The following is a 20,537-nucleotide window of genomic DNA, read 5'->3' on the forward strand; positions in this document are numbered from 1 at the left end:
GCGGCGCCCGGCGGTCGCGGTGCCGCGGTCGAGGGGCGCGGGTGCGGGCCTGTGCCCGCTGGCCGGTTCGCTCGAGGCGGAGAAGAGCGGCGGGCGCTGCCGCGGAGCCGCGCGGCGGCGTGGAGGCTGGCGGGGATGTGCTGAGCGCCTGTGCTGAGGCGGGCAGGACGGGGAGCGGGTGGACCGTCCAGCCTGCTTGCAGTAGTAGTATCGTGGTAGACCATGGATGCTCTCCAAAGGCTTTGTTTTAATCTGCTGTGATTTGAAAGGGCATAAAGCCTTAAAAACAAAGTTTAAATTTATGGCTGGTGATGAGTTTATTGGAGCAGTTAACTGTAGCAGTAAATATATGTGGTTATGTGTATAGATAAGCTGCAGCAGCGGCTTATGTGAACATCCACGCTGAAAATGAAAAGTCTACCTGGGCCTTCACGTTAGATCCTGACTCATTCTTTGCTGCTTCTGAAGTAGAAATGTTAAAACAAAAGGTGCTGTACTTAGTTTTCCTGCTGAGACTTTGAAAAGCAAAGCGTAGAAGACTTCTCAATACGTTTGGTCAAAATCATTAGGTACTTGCATACTTTATTTTGTAGTGCTCAGTTCACTAACACTGCTTTTGGTTCCTGGAGGTGCCACTGTAGAACCTCTGGACTCCTAAAACGTGAAAGAAGTACTGCAAGTATTCCAAAATTAGCTAGGAATTTCCTAGCGCATATCCGCTCTCTCCCTCTCTCTCTATATATATGTATGTGCATGTGTGTGTACCTGTGTGTACATATATATATATATATATATATATATATATATTGTTTTCTAGAACTGTTTTTCAAACCAGCTCCTTTGTGAGAAAAATGTATTAAAAAGGCCTGTGCTATGTCCTTTTTGTGTTACTTTGTAGCTCTCTGGATTTAGAACAATGCTCTCTCAAAGTACTGGAGCCAGATGGAAGTCCAAGCTGGAGTCTCCTAAAACTGCTGAATGATAGAGGTTGTACTGTGGTGGAACTGGTGGAGTTCTTGCAGGCCTTGGAGCATACGGAGGCTCTCCAGTGTCTCAGTCTTTCAGGTCAGTTCTGATTTGTGCTTTCACAGCAACTGTATGTTTTACGTAGGAAACAGTGTAAGTGTGTGAATTTTCTACAGTGATTAAAAACCATTGTATTGTTCAAACTCTCATGATTTGTATCATTCATATGATTCATTTGTGTATATTAGGGCAAGTGAAAACTGTATGATCTGAGAGCCCAGAATGGTAACTCTAAAACCAACCTGAGTCAAGCCAATGACAGGAGGAATCCTGTCCCCGTTCAGATTCGCCTGGCTGGGTGGTAAATACTACTTTGAGTGGTAGTGCTGGTGCAAGAGTAGAGGCATGAGCAAGTAGCTGGATAACTACGGACAAGACTACCCCTTCTTGTGGCAGCATGGATGTATACTGGGTTGAARAGTATGGCCCTTGGGTACAAGCACATAAAATACTGAGGTTCTGCGTTTCTGTCCCTCATGTATATCAAGGTAACTGGAGAATAAGAAACACTCTTGACTGTGTGTTCTCTGAGGCTCCTACTGCACCACAATTTGTTGTCTCTGCCCTGCACCCTGTAGCATTCATCAAGCCTCAAATCAAAATTCCTTCCTCCTGAACTCTGGCAGTCACAGTGCAGCTGTCTTCTATTGGGTCTTGAAAGGCTCGTTTTTCAAGCTTGAAGAAGGGTGCTGGGATGTACTTAGGTTCCAGTCCTTTCTGCCCCTCTTTGCTGATACTAGCTATTAATGCCTTCCAGCATAACACCAAAAACTAGTGTTATTAAGCTTCATCTTCACCTGTTGCTTAAGTACTTTGGATTATAGCTTGTCCCTCAGGTGTGTCTAGTTTCTGTACACAGAGGATGTCTATCAGTTTCAGGAAGTATGCTGCAGTTTTCCAGATTCCTCTTTGAGAACTGCTGTGAAGAACAGTTTTTAGTTTTCATTATTGAGCAGATGAGCTACGAACTTAGACTTTTGCTAAAATTCATCGGTCTTACAAGCCCACATCCTCCTTGTTTGTTCTATTGTCTTTTTTCTTTTGTTYGCTTTGGTCCTGTATTATATGCAAATTAGGAACTTTGTGCAGAAATCGTCTTTTTTGTCTGAAACAATGGCGCTAATCTTTAGGTTATGTCCATTGCTTCTATGTAAATAGAAAACTTCTACAAGTTTTTGGTATGATTAAAATGGTCAAAGTTGAAGTAGATTAATAAGGAGTCAAAAAAACCCCAAAACCTTGGTGAACTTCACAATTTGTTCAGTACTTAGTGTTAACAAATTCTSGACTTTAGAATCTACAAATACTGATAACCATAGTAGTTACAAGGTGTGAGTTAGTCTTGTGCTTCTTGTCTTTAATTGGTGAGTGTAAATGAGTTCCCATTACAGCCAGTAATGTGTTTTGGAAGTGTTGGGCTGGGCTGCATTTTGTTGTGTAACCTGGATTAGATTTTGTTAGTTTATGTAACCTGATGTGTTTTGCAAGCTATTAAAATTAGAGCTAATTATAAGTTGAAACTTTTTTATCACAGCTATAATGCTGTTTGAGAAGAAATGGGTAGTAGCTATGCTGCAGTATAGTTATTCTGCAGCATGTCTAAATCAACTCCAAGGGGATAATGACAATGTTTTAGGCTTCTCTTAATCTCGGTTTTTACAAGCAACTCTCTGTCAGTATCATGACTATAGAACTACTCTGCTGAAAGATGTCCTAGCGCTGTGTACAAAGGTATAAGCATTCACTATGGCAGTTAAAACAAGTGTTTTGAGTCAATTCCCCTAAGAAAGTATCTGCTTTAGAACTGATAAACGATATAACAATGTCTACTGCAAAATGCTGTGGGCTTTGAAGCCCTCCTTGCCTCACATTTCTCTACAGGTTTAACTTGGAGAGTTGCAGGTACGGTTATGAAAGCAGTTTTGTACCACAGTAAGTTAGGATAACTGACCTCATTCTTCACAGCAACATCATGCAGTAGGAGTGTTTTGTTTCTACTGGGAAACTGAGCTTATGTAGTCTTATCTTAAAAASTATTTTGAATCCATTGACTGCTGTCAGCTGAATGAGACAAGATATGAAAAATGCTAATTTTATTTATATAAAATAATAATTAAAATAAGTTGCAGGTGAGACAATAATCCTCTGAAGTGCTTGAGCTGTCTATCTGATAATAACCCTGAACCTATGGAAGGCTACTTAGGGATGTTCACAGGTTGACTTTGTTAGGGTTTTGAAAAAGAGAGAAAAGAAGCAAGAAGGGAGGATTTCAGTCTTTCAGTGACTGAAAATGTGAACACTGACCTGGACATATGTGTAATTGCTGTAGAAACAACATGCAATCTGTTAACTGCATGTTAGGAGGAAAARGGGKATACAGGATTGTCTCTGTTCCTCATTTTGCTAGGTTACTCCCTGCAACCATTAAAATGTCTAGTTCTGTGTGTTTGGAATGACAGCTAAATGCACATGRGTATCCTGTGGACGTGCCCCAAGTCAGAAAGCTTTTAGAATGCAGTAGCATCTGAAGCTGCTTCCTACCATGGTATAGAGACTGGCCCCATTTTTTTTAGGCCCTCCTTCTGCAGGATATGGTGAAATTCAGTCTGCTTGGAAGTTACAAAAGCTTCTCTTCAGATGAGGCATGAGAGTGAGACTATCAAACTATTTGCCATACTCATAGCYTCCTTTTCTTTGTGTGACATAAAGAAGCCTTAGACTGAGAGCAATTGCTATAACAACCCTGGAATTTTTCAAGTAAACTGCTTTAGCAATGTTCTGCAACTCTTTCATCCACTTAAGACTTCTACTTCTCACTGTATTAGATATACCATGGTGTGTTGAATGAGTTACAGTTGAGCTAAGTTATAATTTAGTTTAGCTGCAATGTATCACTAAACTGGGGAGAAAAGGAGAATTTATGTTGTGTCAGAGCAGGTGGATTTTGCTCCTGGTAACTGTCTCAAGTATTGCCATAGTTGAATCATTTAAAAAGTAATAGCCCTTGATATTTAGGGTGAGTTAGTTTGTTTAAATATTTTGGACAGTTGGTGTTTTTTGTTTTGTGTGGTTTCGTTTTTTTTTGTTGTTGTTGTTGTTGTTGTTTTGGGGGGGTTGTTTCTTTTTTTTTTAGAAATTTAGTCTGTGCCTACATTTGAAGTCACAGTGCTTATTCATAACTGCCCATTTGTTCTAATAACCAAAAGGTGTTTGAATGTTGCTCAAGTTCCTTTAGCAAGGGGGGGTTAATGTAGCACCTAGTATTAGTAGTTTGTTAGGCTGTTTTTTACCAATCTGATTTATGAAGTTACAAAGACACAAAGCTTTGCAAGCCTCTTGAGTGTACAGAGTAAAGTGTGTACAGTGTGCACAATTTTTTCTCTCTCCAAGCTTACAGACTTGCCTGTCTCACTGGATTAACTCCATAGAAGAGCTTCTTCCTCTAACCAAACACACAAAATAGTAATACTAATAATTCTTAAATTTTCTATGTGGTAATAAGAAAGCCTAGACATCCTGCTCCTTGGGTCACCTTTCTGTCCTTTCTTCCGTTTTTTAATCWTGTCACATTGTGAGCCTGTTGGAAATGATTGAAATACAAAGACCTCTCTCCTAAGCTAAGAAGGAAAAAGGCTTAATACACAGTTCATGGCGTTAGTYTGGTCTTGCACAAACTCACTGAGTTGTACTGTTTGAAATGAGCAACGAGGTGTTTCCTTTTCCCCAGACAGTTCTCTTACTGCAGCAGTTTAGGCACTTCAACCTGAATGTCAGTAACTGAGGCTGAGTTTGCAGAAATGATGAAACGTTTTTACTAATGTGAAACCTAAGAAGGTAACAGTTGGGTTATAGTTAAGTACTGAGTACTTAATTTATGCTGCACGTAAGAAAGTCTGATAACCCATGAAATGTCAGTTTCCTATCCTTGAGTGTGAACCTTGTGTATTCACAAGGCATATTCCAGGGAAAATTGAAGAAACATTAGCATATCTTTGCAATCATTCTGCAAATAGAACCAGAAAGTTAGAAAGTTTTTTTTGTTTTGGTTTGTTTTTTTTTTTTTTTTTACATTTCTATTAAATTCTGTGATGCTTGCAGGAAGTATCTGTATAATACTAAATGAATGACTTCAAAGTGAATTTATAAAAATCTGTCAGGAAAATAAATGTTGAATAAATTATGAATCAGGTTTTCTTAGAACTTAGTTGTAGCACCTTTGTGGAGTACAAAATACTAATTTTTCAGAGAATTTTTTTTCAGTTACTTTCTTACAAGAGATGTTARTGATACAAATCAGGAGAGAAGATTAAAACATAAAAGTGGAAGTCTTTTGGAATAAGCAAATCTTAATTTTTCTTCCTCATACATTTATTTAAATTGAAGTAGTGTACTTCCTGTTTTTCTTGGTTGATGTTAGGTGATTGTGATGCTCAAAAATTGTATTTAACATGCTCCCTTTATCTCGAAAAAACCCTGAAGGAAGTGTTAAATAAGGAACCGAGGAAGCGATCTTCAGAGTTTGACTGTAGAGGAAAACTATTTTATAATAAGATAGGCAGGGAATTTTCAAGTGCCCTAGCCACTCTGGGGTAGCTCCCTGTGTGGTCAGCTATTTCAGAGTAAGACTGTGTGTGGAGGAAGCTGCTATAGCTCGCCTACCTGCTAGACAAACGCTGTGTGATTTCCCAATGTYATGTAATCTCTGTTTCAATCTACTGACCAGATCTGTTTCTGCCCAAGTTTCAACCTATTGACCAAATCGTTACAAATACAGTTCCTCCCTCATACTTTCTCGATTAACTATTAAACTAAATGAGCAGAAGTGAGGCCTCATCTCAAGTACTGTGTCCAGTTCTGGGCTGCCCAGTCCAAGAGAGACATGGAGSTACTGGAGAGAGTCCAGCGCAGGGCTACGAGGATGCTCAGAGGGCTGGAGCACCTGCCCTAGGAGGAACGGCTGCGAGAGCTGGGCCTCTTCAGCCTGGGGAAGGGAAGGCTGAGGGGGGATCTGATCARTGTGTACAAGTACCTGAAGGGAGGGTGTCAAGGGGACGGGGACAAACTCTTTTCAGTTGTCCCGTGTGACAGGACAAGAGGCAATGGGCAGAAATTGAAGCACAGGAAGTTCTGCCTGAATATGAGGAGGAATTTCTTCCCTGTGAGAGTGACGGAGCACTGGACCAGGTTGCCCAGAGAGGCTGTGGAATCTCCTTGTCTGGAGATCTTCAAAGCCCACCTGGATGCAACCCTGTCTAATGTGCTCTAGGTGACCCTGCTGAGCAGGGGGGGTTGGCCTAGATGATCTCCAGAGGTCCCTTCCAACCTTACTGATCCTATGATTCTATGAAAAAGCAGACAAAAAGAAAACTCCTGGCAGAGTGTAGTAAAAAGTGTGGGAGCACATGATAATCTTGAGTCTTGTTACCAGGATACTTGTGATCTCTTTGCAGCTGTTTTTGCACACAGCTCTGTCTTACTCTATATTAGTCTGTAAGTTAACTTTCCTGCCCAGGCTTGAGTGCTGCTTCTGTACCAAATTAAACATTCAGCTTATGCAGTTAAACTGTAATGAAGGAACCTGCTTTCTTCTACCACAGGGCAATTAGACTGAATCTAAACAAAACAATCTTTAGTATGAGTACCTATGTTGCATCTGATTCCTAATTTTAGAGAGTAGTGAAAAGGTGGTGAAGTGTAATGTTTGGTATTTCTCTGCTTTTTGTGTTACTAATATCATTGGTGGCAATTAGTAGTAATGCTTGTGGTCCCACTAGGGTTGTTAAATGTATTTTACTATGCACAGCAAGTACGACTTTAAGCTAATCATTTCTGGTGGTTTATTTGTTCAGCTTTGTTAAACACCTTGGTTTTAGATCCATATATGTACTTTCTTTGGCAGCAAATCAAGATTAAACTTTCTGTTCTGCAGTTAACTCTCCTCCCCTCCCACTTCTCGCCCTGACCTTGGCTATGCCTGTGGATCTGTTTTGGGGGTCATGCTGTAACTAGATCTCTGGAATGATCCAGGTTAAAAAAACAACTGGATCATTATCAGACTGATGTCGACATTTAGCTCATGGTATTTCCTGGCAGTTAAAATCTGAAGTGCAAAATCTTTTTTTGCAGATTGGCAAGAGAAAACCCTAATAGAAGTCAAAGGCATGAAGCCGTAACCAGTGGTAGCTAATAGGGTTGCCTGAGCAATAATAGAAAAAGGCAGCTAGTTAAACTAGCTCTTAGTAGTCTGAACCTTCCCACGGGCTATGGCTTCTCTTGTATTTTCTAAGATTATAAACCTCAAAGAAGTCTTTGGGAATTAGCAAACCCTTAAAAACTGTGAACTTTTTTTTGAGAAGGAACATATGCCATTGGAAATACTGTTTGTTTTAGTGAATAGAGAGCAAGAGAATTACATATCCTAAAGTTATATAACTAATTGTAACTGTGTAAATATAGTACAACTAAATTGATTATTTTCAACTGGATTGAATGAAGAAAATTTCTTTTTTCAGAGGACAATTTAAATGCAAATTTAAATTGTTCAGATGTATTTATTAATAAACTTTCCTATATATAAATCTTTTTTTTAAGGTATAAAGATTGTTGTGCAGCCAGACTCTCAAGCAGTGCTCCCCGGCCAGATCGTCAAGCTGTGTTGCTGGGCAGCGGGACACCCGTTTGTGCATTACCAGTGGTTCAAGCAGGAAAAAGAGGTAATAGGTGGTACAGAATGTATACTCGTATGTGTGTGTGTATATATATATATATAGAGAGAGAGAGAGAGAGAGAGAGACATATATATTTTTTCTTTTATGCTGAAAATAGGTGATGACTCCATGGACTAATGTTTAATACTTCTATTCCTCTTCCTGGATATTCGTTTGGAGATTTTGGATGATGCTTCCAGCTTTTTTTGAAAACTGTGATTTTCAAATTAAAGGACGCTCACTGTATCTGCTAATAAAAATAGAAGTTCAATAGATGCCRCAATATGACCCGTCAATGTACTAAAATAATAAGATGGTTCAATATACGCAGACCATTTCACCCTTGGAGAGTAATCCTGGAATGTGACAATTGGGAGACTGTAACTCCTTATYCTCCATCTTTCTAAAGGTTCATCTAGCTCATCTAAATCATAGGTTAAAATAAAACATGATTACAGTCAGTTTGTGCTCATTACACTTAAATATATTTCTCACTGTAGATGTAGTAAAAAAATTACCTTTCTGATACTGAGAGAAAGTTATAGTTTCCTGGTCATAGGTGAACGTAACAAGAATTGAATGTAACTCAAGAAATTATTCCAACTTATTTATGGGGAAGGATTAAGAATTTCAGGAAGAGTTTGTCAACTGTTTTTTAAGAGCCAAGAATTGTTTTAAATAGAGGCATATGAACTATTCTTGAAAGACAACCTGTTTCTGAGCTACTAAATACTTGACTTTCTCACCTAAAAGCTTCAAGTAAATGGAGGAGTTGAGGCTGGTGTTTCCAACACTGAAACAAATATTCTAATATTTGATCCTGGTTTAGCTTAAAACAGTCCAAACTTAAATATTTCTTGGTTTTTGTGTAATTCAGATTCCACATGGTAATTCTCCAGAGCTGGTTTTGAATCCAGTGAAAGTTAGTGATTCTGGCTTTTACATCTGTCGAGTGAACAGCGAATCTTCCTTTGTATTCAGTCGATGGGCACGGCTAGAAGTTTGTGATCTCCATGATACATCTCATGGTAAGTAGCAAAAGCCTTGTACTATGGGACCTCTCTGTCTAGATTGCACCTTGAAGTCTATTAAATCAGTTTTTCTCCAGCCCTTGAGTTAAGGCTTATCTAACAAATGCAGTCTTCTGAAAGTCTGTCTTCCTGCTTGTTAGAGGTCCTGGTTGCTTTCTTGCACAGATATGAGAGAGGRCTGTTTTTAAAAGGTGGTATCCAATTTTTGCTCTCTGGAGCTGTCCCTGAAAGCAGAAGAGAAAGGAAGCTCAACTGAGTGGTATTTGTAAACTTCTTGGATCTAGCATACAAGTACTATGCACTTATTTCCAGTTTCAGGAGTTGCTGGTGTGCGTGTGTGTTTTTGTTATTGTTTTGCAGAATAGGCAATAGCATTAAATAAATGTGTGCATTATGGTTGTCTTTTTTTAACCTTTGAATTAAATATTTAGCCTTGGCTTGCCATTGACCCTAAAAATAAGTGAGATTGAAATCAACTGTATTATCTTCAGACTATAGAATGCTTATTTTGCCTTGTGTCATTAGTCAGTGGTGTGTCTCACTTGCACACTGCCTATAAAATTTATTCCTGGAAGAAAAAGAGATAGGAACTACTGATCTTCCAGTGAAAGATCAAAGGCTATTGCAATGTCAGCTAAGGTAACTTTTTTACGATTTGGTCTCTAACAGCTTCTCCAACCCTTATCTGAACAATAAAGAAAGTAAACTAGGGGATGCAGTGCATACACTGAATGAATGATTTCTTTCTTGCAGTGTTTGGGCTTGCAATCACAGGGCTGGGATCCYCTGTGATTGAACTGGACTAGATGATGCAGACAATACCATCTCTGCARTGCTGGCTAGATCTGAAGTCTCCTGTTTCAACTGTTGCCTGTCTTTCCCTTCCACCCCCCCTTTTTTATTTTCTTTCTTTCTTAGTCCCTTGGGTTGCTTTCCCTGTCCAGATCTCTTTTTACCTCCTATCTTTTCTTTGCTCTCTCTTTAATAAGAGCTTGGTATCCCCACGCCCCACACCTCCATCAAAGCTGTCTTTCACAGCTCTGCTGTCAGCTTGTGACTAGCGAGACAACCAGAAGCAATTTCAGAAACATCCTGAGACTGGCACAGATTTGTCAGTGTATTACATGAGTGATAAGACAACATGCTGTACCAGTGATGGCCTGCAAGTAAGAAGTCACACCGGAGACAGAGGCCATATATCTTTCAATCTCGTGTTGTTTTGCCATCTGTTAACTTGTACGTGTGTTCTTTTGTCTTAAAGATCAATCCTCCTTAAGTTGACTACATCAGCCATTCCTTTACTTCTCATCATACTTCTGTCTTTCTGCCTTAGAGGGAAACTAATTCTTTTCATTTTGTTAAAGATCCTAATATCAAACTGAGACATTGAGAGGGAGGAAGTGAGAAGGCTCTGAACAGTTGAGTGACAGAGACTAGAGTTTATTTTCACATGTAAAAATCTTTTATATGGTAAGAGATGCAGAAAACAAAGTTTTTCCTAAGAAACAAATAAAAACTTTTGAAAAGGTTGCTAGAGGACTTGGTAAGCCAAGGTCTCTCTGTTTGAAATGCTGTACAATACTGGTACAGCATAYTTTGGCAAAATCCTTTCAGTTTCCTGAACTCCCTAGAGGCTGCATTAGAAAATACAGTTATCTTCTTAAAAGGCTAGTCAACACTGATAATAAACACATCTACAATGAARTCCTTGGTGTGGCATTGTATTTAGATATTTCAATTTACATGCATGAATTTAAGGCATGTTCTCTTGTGTCAACAGATTTTGTCAGATTCATAGGATCTTGCTTGATAGCAAATGCAAAACATCTTCAAAACATTTACTTTTCAAAAAGTGTCTGCATGGAGGGACAGGATATCTTCTCCACAATCTTTGTTTACAGGCATGAAGTAAAGGGTCCATATTTCAGCAAGGGACATTCCTGCTAGACATTAGGAAGTATTTCCTAATGGCAGGAATAATAAACACTGGAATGAGTCATCTAAAGAAAGCGCAGAATCGCCACCAAATGAGCATCTGCCAGGAGCTGCATAGTTAATGGAGTAGGTGACCATATTTGCTGTGATTGTATTCTATAGCTGATTTTCTTTGGTTATTAACTGCCCTACTGAGAATTACATGACAATGTAATTAGCACCAAAAAGTTGGAGTGTCTTGATAAAAACAGTGTTTCTACTTACCTGCTGATTATCCATGATTTTTTTTCCCTCCTGGCTCGGAAGGAGGCTGGATTTGAAATCCACAATGGATTGGATGTTCTTTGTAACCTTTTGGCATATGAAGGTGACTTCCAAAATCAGGAAACATTGATTTCTATCTATTGTTGTTAAAGTCGTAGGTATGAGCTTAATAAAGTTTATTTTTCCTTTCCAGAAACAGCCAGTCTTCCCATATCTCTTACTAGAGCTCTAGCTGCATTGGGGGGTGGGGGGGGGGCTTTGTTTGCCTTTGAGTAYGTGTGCTACTCATCCAAAAAAATTATCTTTAGATCATTTTGATTAAATTGATTCATTCTAATTAAGTGGAATTTGTTTCTTTATTTTTGAAGCGGACTCATGTTACACCACAGATAGACAACTTCCTACCTCCTGTGAGGTTCTTGTGACGTTATCAGCCTTCCCTCTCTATAGCTTTCTGGCAAATCGGTATTTGAGGCTGTCTTTGTAAAGTACTCCTTAATTTTTGTTTCTAGGATACCAGTTTTTAAACCACTCTACAAGGAAAGCAACTTTTCCTTTTAGGAACATCTTTTAGGAAAAAGACATAGAGGAAACATTTTAGGAAAAAGACATAGGACTGCAATTACTTAAATATAAAACTTAAATGTAACTTCTAGTGGTTTTTGAGTAAATCTGTTTGTAAAATCCCTGAAATAAAAGCTAGTAATGTGCTAGAAGTGCAGATATTAGTAGAACAGAGTTATCCATATCACTGTCTGTCTTTAGTACATGAAGGATAGTGTCATCAGCCCTTAATCATCAGTCATGAATAGTTCTGATGGCAAAATATGTGTCTACATACTAAGTCTAAAAATAAAGATGTGAGTGACCTTGCAGCTGAGATAAAAGATCACTGGCTTGGCCTTTACAGGTAGGTCAGAGCTTGCTGTAGTATGTCTCAGTTAATCAGGCTCTTCAGCACATACAGATCATAAACCTTTTCAGTGGAGTGCTTTTGTGTGTATATTGGCTGTATTAAAAATGAATTTCAGCATTTCAATATGTTTTAGCATATGTAGAAACTTTTTATCAGCTGGGTTATCCTTTAATGCATTTCAGGTTTTCTGTGTAGGTTTCTAATCTAAAGACATTTCAACATGGAGACATGGCAGGAGCTGGTGTTTGTAAAGTATTTTTGAGTTTTTCTTATGTATTTGCTGTGAAATTTGATGCTAAGTTTAGAGTGAGAAGAATAGGGGTATGCTAAAACTGATTGTGAGATTTGTTGTAGCTGCCAAAGTTTTACCTTGATTTTTCTACAGTGAAGCAAATAGAATTATCTAAAGGAATTCTTATTCCTTCATACACACCTGCACACAGGTTCGGTCCTCGGTCCATCCTTTGGCCACTATTCTTTGTACTTGTTTTTTTTTTTCCTCCAGAGTCTTTCTGTAACAGCTCTGTATTTTGGAGCTGTACCCCCTTGCAGTTCCATTGACAAGGAATAAATGATGCAGAGAGTGCTTTGCATCTCTTTGCTTGTGGAGTACATTTAATATGCATTTTTGCTACTTTTCAGTAGAAAAAAYAGAAAACAGTTGCTGATCCTTTTTAGAATACTCTTTAAGGAAACACAAGTTAATTTCATTGCTAGTTAGTCTACTGTAATTATAGGATGATGTGCCTGTGCTTGGTTAATTCTKACTAATGTGTGTTAGGTTAGATTAATTCTCTCTCCTTTTTCTTTTCCTTTTTTCTTTAAAGGGAGTTTGATTGGCTTACCTGAAAACAAATTGCGCATTTGTATTCAGCCTCAGCCGCAAAACCTGACAGTGGGGGAGGCTTTGGTGCTAGAGTGTGGAGCTGTTGGAAACCCAATTCCTTGTTATCAGTGGTTCAGAAATGGATTTCCTGTGGCAAATGGGGGCAAAAATGTCTACATGGTAAGTTACTGCAGCGCCAACTTCAGGCAGTTTATATATAATCACCTTTTGCTTACCATATAAAGCTTCCTTGAAGAAAATAACTTTTTCATGTCTAGATAACCTCCTATGCAGGTGCACCTTATACCAGTTGCTCTCACGTTCTGTTGCTYGTGTGACAACAGCATCCTGAGACTCTAAGGTGCAGTCCTCACTCTGACGCTCTAAGATGTAATCCTGAACACTGGCAGTGTGTTTCAGGTGGTAGTCATGAGGTGAAGGCTATGGAAGTGACTTAAACATATATTGGATTAGAAKGATATATTGACATAACAAAGATTAAATATCAGTTATGTCAGTGAAAAGCTTCTCTTTTTATCCCATGCTGCAAAGCAATGATTTGTAAGAGCTGTTGTATTCAATGCTTAGTGCAGCTTAAGCCGGTGAGGTGGATTTGTAGTGTGGCATTCTTTCTTGAAAGCATTTCTAGAATACAAACACTGTCCGTCATACTATGGAATGAGAGTACCTATAGCTTTTAGGTTTGTGGGGGTTTTGTTTAAGCCCATCATGAGGGCTTAAATGAAGCTGACACATATATTCCTTGAGGCATTGTGGGATGACTGTGATGTTTACACAGATAGCTTATGTGGGCATGGAACATCAGGGGACATACTGGTGTCATGTATTCAATGACCAGGAAGATCAAGACAGCAGGAAGATAGAAGTTGTTATAGGTAAGGAGTCTTTCAGTTTGACATAGGGAAGAAATCAGTAAATCAACTGACTATCATTAGAATTTTTTAAGCTTTCAGTATTAAGCCAAGCACATAACTTTCTGTGTTTTTAGTTTATCTGTTTGTTAAAATAGCTATCCTTCCTGGTATCAAGGAAAGTTTAGAATTCTATCAGTTATAAAGTGCTAGTTTAACTCTTGAGATTTCATTAAGATCTTGCTGGTGGTACCAACTGTGTTATGTTGTTTGAGCTCTTTTGCAACCCGGGCAGGTGAGATTATCCRCAGAAAGTAAAACAAATAGGTGTAAGGTGTAATACAGTTTAGTGGATCTGCATATATTTACAGCAAACTAAAGAGAGGGAGTTCTGTTTGTATAGCTTCCACTTTTGTTTTAACTCTCATAACTGACTGCATGAATTGTCTTCCATTTTTTTCCCCTTTAAAACACAAGGAAGGAAAGCTATGGCAGTGGAGTGCACCGAAGGTAAGGTAAAATTTTAGTTGTGAATCATTTTTTAAAGATTAATTATGGGGATGATAGACTGTGTTGCTGAGAAGCATGAATGGGTTAAGGGCTTCAGCATGCTTTAAAACATCGAGGTGTGATTTAATGTTACTTCTGCATACGCTTCTCCCTGTTTGCCTTGATATCATTGTCTAGAGCACATGAAAAAAGGCAAACCACTTTCTTCATCTGCAGTATTAAGTGATTTGACTTTTGCATCATTTCCATGTCCTGCACTTACAGATTCTAATGAAATAAAAAAATTTGAGATTTCTTTGACCCGGCTCAGGAGACAACGTCCTTGCAAGAAAGCCAGAGTCGTTCAGGGACCTAGGTGACCTTAGAGAGTTGGATAGAGCTAGTTTTAGTGATTGTCAGCTCTGTGCCTGCAAGAGAGTTTCCAGTAACCTTATTAGGAAGATTTTCATTCTCCTTTGCATTGCTCCAGTGTGAGTGGAAGACGTATGCTGACCTTAATGTTGATACTATCCCTTGATTACTGAGCATCTCCAAGTATGTAAAATTAACATACTAGAAGGAAACCGTATATCAAATGTACATGTGCTTTTTCTTTTTCTTTTTTTTTTTGTTGTTGTTGTTCCCTGACCTTACCTAGCTGTAAAGGAAAAACGTATGTATTCCCAAGGTACAATAAACGACTCTCTACCCTGTTTGTCTTGAAATTAAGCTGTTCTGCAGCATTTCTTGCTCAAAGCTAGCAAAGAGTTGTTTTGTTAAAGGTTTGACGTAGTGAGAGGGTCCTGACCTGTAGCTCGTGGAACGTGCAAGTACCAGGCGTTTTCAGTGTCAGCCTCACTTCCACAAAACAGCTTCTGAGATGGTTGTCTCTTTGAGCCCTGCACATCACATCGGTTCTGGCTTGGSCTGTGTCTGCACCATGTATAGAAGCCTTGAGCTAACTGTGAGCCAACTAGCCTTTGAAGCAGAAGACAGTCACTGTACTGTGCGTGGGGCCATGCACCCAAACTGCGGTTCACTTGGGTGCAACACTGGTTTTCTCCTAAGCTACTGTTAGAACCCACACTAGTGTCAATTTAGGTCACTATAGTTTCCCACGTGGATGTATGAGTCCGTCTTGATGGCTTAAGATACATGCCTAGTGTTCCTTTGCATGGAACAAGGCTGCTCTAGGAGACCTCTAGTGCTTCAAATAAATGACTTTTCCATAGTTTTCAGTGTTCTCAAAATACATAGGTGARGCCTCTGGTAGTCTAGAATGTTTGAAAATCAAACCAGAAGCCTCTCTGAATACAGACAGGTTCATGAAGTAAACTTTCTTGCTTAGGATGTTGCTTTTTTTAGCAGTCCTTAGAATATCTGTCACTCGTGGGTGATTGTGTTCTTCTTCCCAATTTCTTCAAGCTGCTTGCACGCCTGTGGGACTGAGGCTAGTATGTTTTTCCCTTGGTTTGTGTTTGAGATCTATTATATTGTATTGCTGTGTCTTGCATAACTTAGTATTTTGATGTAGGATTTTCTCTTCTGCACCTCTGGAAGAAACACATGAAGGGCTAGATTTAGGAAAATTTAAAACTAAACTTTGGCGTATTTTAGAAAGGTATTTTCTAGTTAGTAGTTCTAGTCTATGTTATTTTCTAGTTTTTTGACTTCTACTAATATGGCGTATTCCTTTTATTATTTTGTTCTTGTTTAAACTATGATCTTATTGGTATATTTCTTCACAGAAGATCTAAGTGATCCTCAAAAACCTGGTAAGTGATTCGTTTTGAAAAACTTTTTAATTACAGATCTTCATTTCACATTACAAATCACTGAAGGCTGACTGTGTTGCAGAGTGTAACTTCTGTTGTTTGGATGTATTCATAGCTGGGGATTTAATAGGGACTTATATAAAGAGCATTGTGRCTTACAGATTCCAATAAAATAAAGACCCACAGTGAACCACAGGGTGGCTGTTAACTTTGTAAAATCATTTAAAGCTGCTCTTTTATACTATATGCCTGCATATTATATAAATAAAGAAGGAATTATCTTTTGCTTTTTTTTGTCTGTAGTTTACTTGGACTCTTAAGCTTTAGTATGTTTTTGTTCTTTCCAATGGTTATCTGCAGACAGAAGGGAGCCTTACTGATGTAAGGTGTCATCCATGAAATGTTGAGGTGGTACGTTTTGTAAGTTCAAGTTGGAGTGGACTAATGTGGATTTCTATCAGTAACAACAAACAGGCTTCAAGTCACATCTGGAATAGTACTCCCTGAGGGATTATCCCTGAGGCTGTGTTCCCCAAAACTCAAATCACAAATGTCATATAATTTCCTGTGTTTGACTTACACATGCAAGATATGTTTACTTTTGCCAAAACTTAATTGAAGGTACTGAAGGATCTATTGATGTTGTCACACATGCACAGTACCCAAAGCAGTAGGTTTGTCACTTACTTAAGGTTCTTTGCAGAATGTAGGCTCTACCATTCCTCTGTGAAGGATAAAATAAAAGAATTTAACATATAGCAAACTGTCATCCCTGTTAAACATCCCCCATCTTGCATATCTGCATCTCTTTTAGAGAGGGTGAAGTGTTCCAGATATTGTTGAAAATACTGATATGCAGTTTGTAAGACTCAAAATTATACTATAAGCATCCGTTATACCTGAATTTCTGGAAAGTGTTATTCATATCCTATAACACTGTTTGCTGTAAGGGGGTGAAGAAATTAGGTAAAATAACAAAAGCCAAGCACTCTTATTTTTATTTAAAGCTAGAAAGAAAATAGCTTACTAAGTGAAGTAGTACTGATGGACTGTTGCTTTATGGAACATGCTGTTCATCTTCTTACATTAACAACTGCGGTTGTTATTACTGATGATCTGTTCTTTTAATTTATTTCAAGCAGACCTACAGGATCAATCAAATGACAGACCTTTTGGTGAGTAGTTCTGTAGCTGTGATGAACATATGTATATCTTATCTGGGAAACAGAGCTATCTGAATGTGGCAGCTTCTGCCATAGCTAGTGAAATAACTACAGTACATGTGAAGAGCTGCAGGGAGGGAGACTGTTGTGTGTTTTTGTAGTCCTTTATAAATAAATATATGCCAGAATAAATAATAAATGCCTGTAGTCTAGTGTGCAGTTCTTGGATAAAAATCAGGCTGCTAATCTCTAAAGTATCTCTGGCAATGTAGTTCCCCCCCCCCCATAGCTGCTTTGTTCACTCAATGAAGTCAGAAGTATTTCTGCTCTAAAATAAATGTGACTATATCTCAAACTGTAAGCATGTTGGTGGACTTCCCTCCCCCTTCTCCATTTTTTTTTTTTTTAATTCTCATAGATCTAATTGTTTTTAACTAGAAGAATAGCCAAAAAAAAAAAAGAAAAAAAGCCCTTGACAAGGAGAAAAAAAAATTACTTCTGACCTGTAGGAAGCATAAGAAAACTCTGTTTAAGAAAGCATATTGACCATAGCTTTGCCATAAGAATTTTCATTTTTATTAAATTCCTTCTTTCTTGTATGAGGGAATTGAATAATTGGCTATACTTTCAGATAAATCAAAGAAATGAAAAATAGCCTTAGTGGCTCACTTATTGACAGATTAGCTGATCTGAGAACCTCAGCATTCGTCACAGTTCAAGTGTGTTGACTGTCAGAACATGCTGCAATGTTTGTTTTCTTGGATGAGAAGTGAGTTGAGTTCTAGAGTGGATGTAAGAGGACTTAATATTGTGTAAAATACTGAGATTTTGGTRCTACTTTAGCTTTAAAAGAAATTAAATCTAAATGTATTGAACCCAAGAAATTATATAAATATGCTGTGATTTTTGTTTTGCCTTTGCAGCAACAGACAAGGTAGCTCTGTTAATAGGAAATATGAGCTACTGGAATCACCCTCAACTCAAGGCTCCRATGGTAGATGTCTATGAACTGACCAATTTGCTAAGACAGCTGGATTTCAAAGTTGTTTCTTTGCTGGATCTTACTGAGTCTCAGATGCGAAATGCAGTGAATGAATTTTTACTTCTCCTGGACAAAGGAGTATATGGTAAGAACACGTGATATTTCTAGAGGAGTAGGTTAATTTTTGCGATGCATCAAGTACATAATTTTTTTTTAACCTCTGCCAGGTAACTGTCATGTGATACTAAAGCAAACTGCACTATAATAATGTGTGTGTAAAATGGGAAAGGTAACTCAGAAACAACAACCGGCATATCCTTTGACCTTGACTAAAAAGGTTATTGTTGCTTTATTACTGAAACAGATAAAATCTTTGAACTCTTCTTTAACCACACTTGAATGTATAGACCTTGGCTTTTCCCTGCAGAGTACTTCTGTGTTTGATGGTACTGGAGCGTTTATCTGCTAAAAGCTGAGGCATCTGTATAGCAGCATGCTGTGCAGACATGTTTATATCAGGAGGTCATTAGTAATAACTTGTACTAATCATTTAAGTAAAAGCACAAACAGTCCATTTTGTCTGTTTCAGTGTATTATGGGAAAGAGCTAGTAGCAGAGTAACGAAAAATGTACAAACCAAATTGTACTACTGTAAAAGCTGCTCTGAGGAGAGGATATTACTTGCAACGGATTAAAGTTTTGCTCTGTTATCTAGTTGCAAATCTCAGTGGTAGTTAAGAGAGAGCTCTTTGAGCCGCGAATGTGTAAGATGCACTATATATCYCAGCTGCTTTACAGCTTCTTTTGTACTCCTTCCTTTGATATATGCAAAAATGAAAATAGAGGTTTTTCTCCCCTGCTCAAAATTTATGAAGAAAATTAGACTATTTATTCCTGAAATCCTTTTTCCACACATTTATTTATATGAAAAGTATATGTTTCTACAGCATTCTGTTAAGGATTTCCCTGCAATAGCAAAACTAAAACTTTTCCTAGGTTTTAACTATGCAATAAGCATCAAGTACAATTTTTAGGGGTTACCAAGACGCAGAATTGACACTGGGTCCAGAGACAGGACAGTCAAAACTGAACTGTCTGCCTCTGTCTCACTCACAAACAATGGATGAAGTGGCTCACTGATACGATCTACTGAATAGTGAAAAGAAAGGGAGTCCTGAGAGATTAACAGGCACTAAAAAACGATTTCCTTCTCAAGGTACAACAAAGATTGTTTTGAGTCTTCTCTGATTTCCTTGTGGGGCAACTGCTATGGGAAGTGTGAAGCAGACAGTGGCTCATTCAGGGGCTGTGTCTGTCAATATCCTGTCACCCATTCTGCTAAATCTCGTTCTAGCTAGAGTTTCTCAAAATAGTGAGAATATCCCACTGTCTACTCTGGATAGCTATTTTTGTGCTTTTGCAAGAGTATTGAAAAATGCAAGGCTACGGGTAAACTTGAGCAGCAGTCCTTGCTGCTCATAAGACACCTTTTAAACACCTTCTTGAACATCTTTTCTGGCCTTCCCTCTGCCATGTCTGCAAGTTACTGGTTTTGATTAGGATTGACCAATCCCTAGGCATATTTATGCTACTTTGCCTTTTGTTGAGGGGAGAGGGAAACAGCCATAAATATAACGTTGACTATGTTCTAAATTTGCTTGTTGGACCATTTCCATCATTCCCTGTCTTTCTACTAGATGTCTGCAGAATGGTCTTTCCTTCTGGATTTCCGTCCTTCAGGAGCTCTTTGGGAAGAGCTGCTGCTGCGCTCTGTTAGTCCTTGCACACCAGACATTCTTAAAGAGCTGAGGACGAGGGGTGCTTTCAGAGCCGTGACAGTAAGCTGCTCTCTGATGGGGGGACGGGGGGACGGAAAGAAGGGGGCAAGGGACATAGTAGCAAAACCTTTATGTCGTAAAATTGTTGCAACCTAAAATACACAGTACAAAAATAAGAAGAAAACATTGATTTCAATTTATAGTTAAGGTGTAATGCTGAACAGTTTAGATGCAGTCTCTCTCTTTTAACCAAGATTTTCAGGTTAAATAGAAAGCCTTCTGTTGCATTGGTGGGCTCCCTTCAAWTGTCAGGATGTTGACCTCACAGAAATACAATTTTTCATTATGTCCTTGACAAGGAGTGAAAAAAAAACACTGCAAACCTAAATTTCTACTTTAAAAACCAATTTGAAAAGAAGCTTTTTTCTTTTTTGAAGAAAACCTAATTCTCTTAAGCTATGTCTGTGCACTATGAAGAAGTTAAAAATAAAACAGAAAAAATCCTTTGTGGGATGTACCTAACAAATTGAGAGGCACAAACTGAGAATTTGATGAGCTGTGTCATTCAGCTTTTTTACTTTCTGCAGTTGTGAATAGTAAAAGACTTTCCTAAGACTTCTGCTAGGGCAGAACTCAGATACAGCTATTGCTTCCACAGAGCTGTGGAAGCTCTGAATATACAGTAAAGGATTTGTTCTTTTCTCATGTCTTTGCGCATTATTCAGAGCGTTTCAGTTTGTTGGAGTTTGTTGCTTAAGGATGTAGCACCTCTA

At 38.5% G+C, this 20,537-nt stretch overlaps 1 protein-coding gene across 1 annotated transcript in view; it reads left to right on the forward strand.

The window, feature by feature from the left end:
* MALT1 (MALT1 paracaspase) overlaps positions 1-20,537 on the forward strand; it is a 40,450-nt gene that overhangs the window by 1,694 nt on the left and 18,219 nt on the right. Inside the window, exons 2-11 of the mRNA XM_085300195.1 lie at positions 865-1,065; positions 7,618-7,739; positions 8,611-8,761; positions 12,707-12,885; positions 13,505-13,601; positions 14,055-14,087; positions 14,725-14,754; positions 15,815-15,841; positions 16,981-17,016; positions 17,928-18,131. Of these exons, the coding sequence (XP_085156321.1) occupies positions 865-1,065; positions 7,618-7,739; positions 8,611-8,761; positions 12,707-12,885; positions 13,505-13,601; positions 14,055-14,087; positions 14,725-14,754; positions 15,815-15,841; positions 16,981-17,016; positions 17,928-18,131 (1,080 nt within the window). The remainder of the gene's footprint in view (positions 1-864; positions 1,066-7,617; positions 7,740-8,610; positions 8,762-12,706; positions 12,886-13,504; positions 13,602-14,054; positions 14,088-14,724; positions 14,755-15,814; positions 15,842-16,980; positions 17,017-17,927; positions 18,132-20,537) is intronic.

Source organism: Rhea americana, unplaced genomic scaffold, assembly GCF_003343005.1.
Source record: "Rhea americana isolate MKP2758 unplaced genomic scaffold, rheAme1 scaffold_161, whole genome shotgun sequence".
Lineage (NCBI taxonomy): Eukaryota > Metazoa > Chordata > Aves > Rheiformes > Rheidae > Rhea > Rhea americana.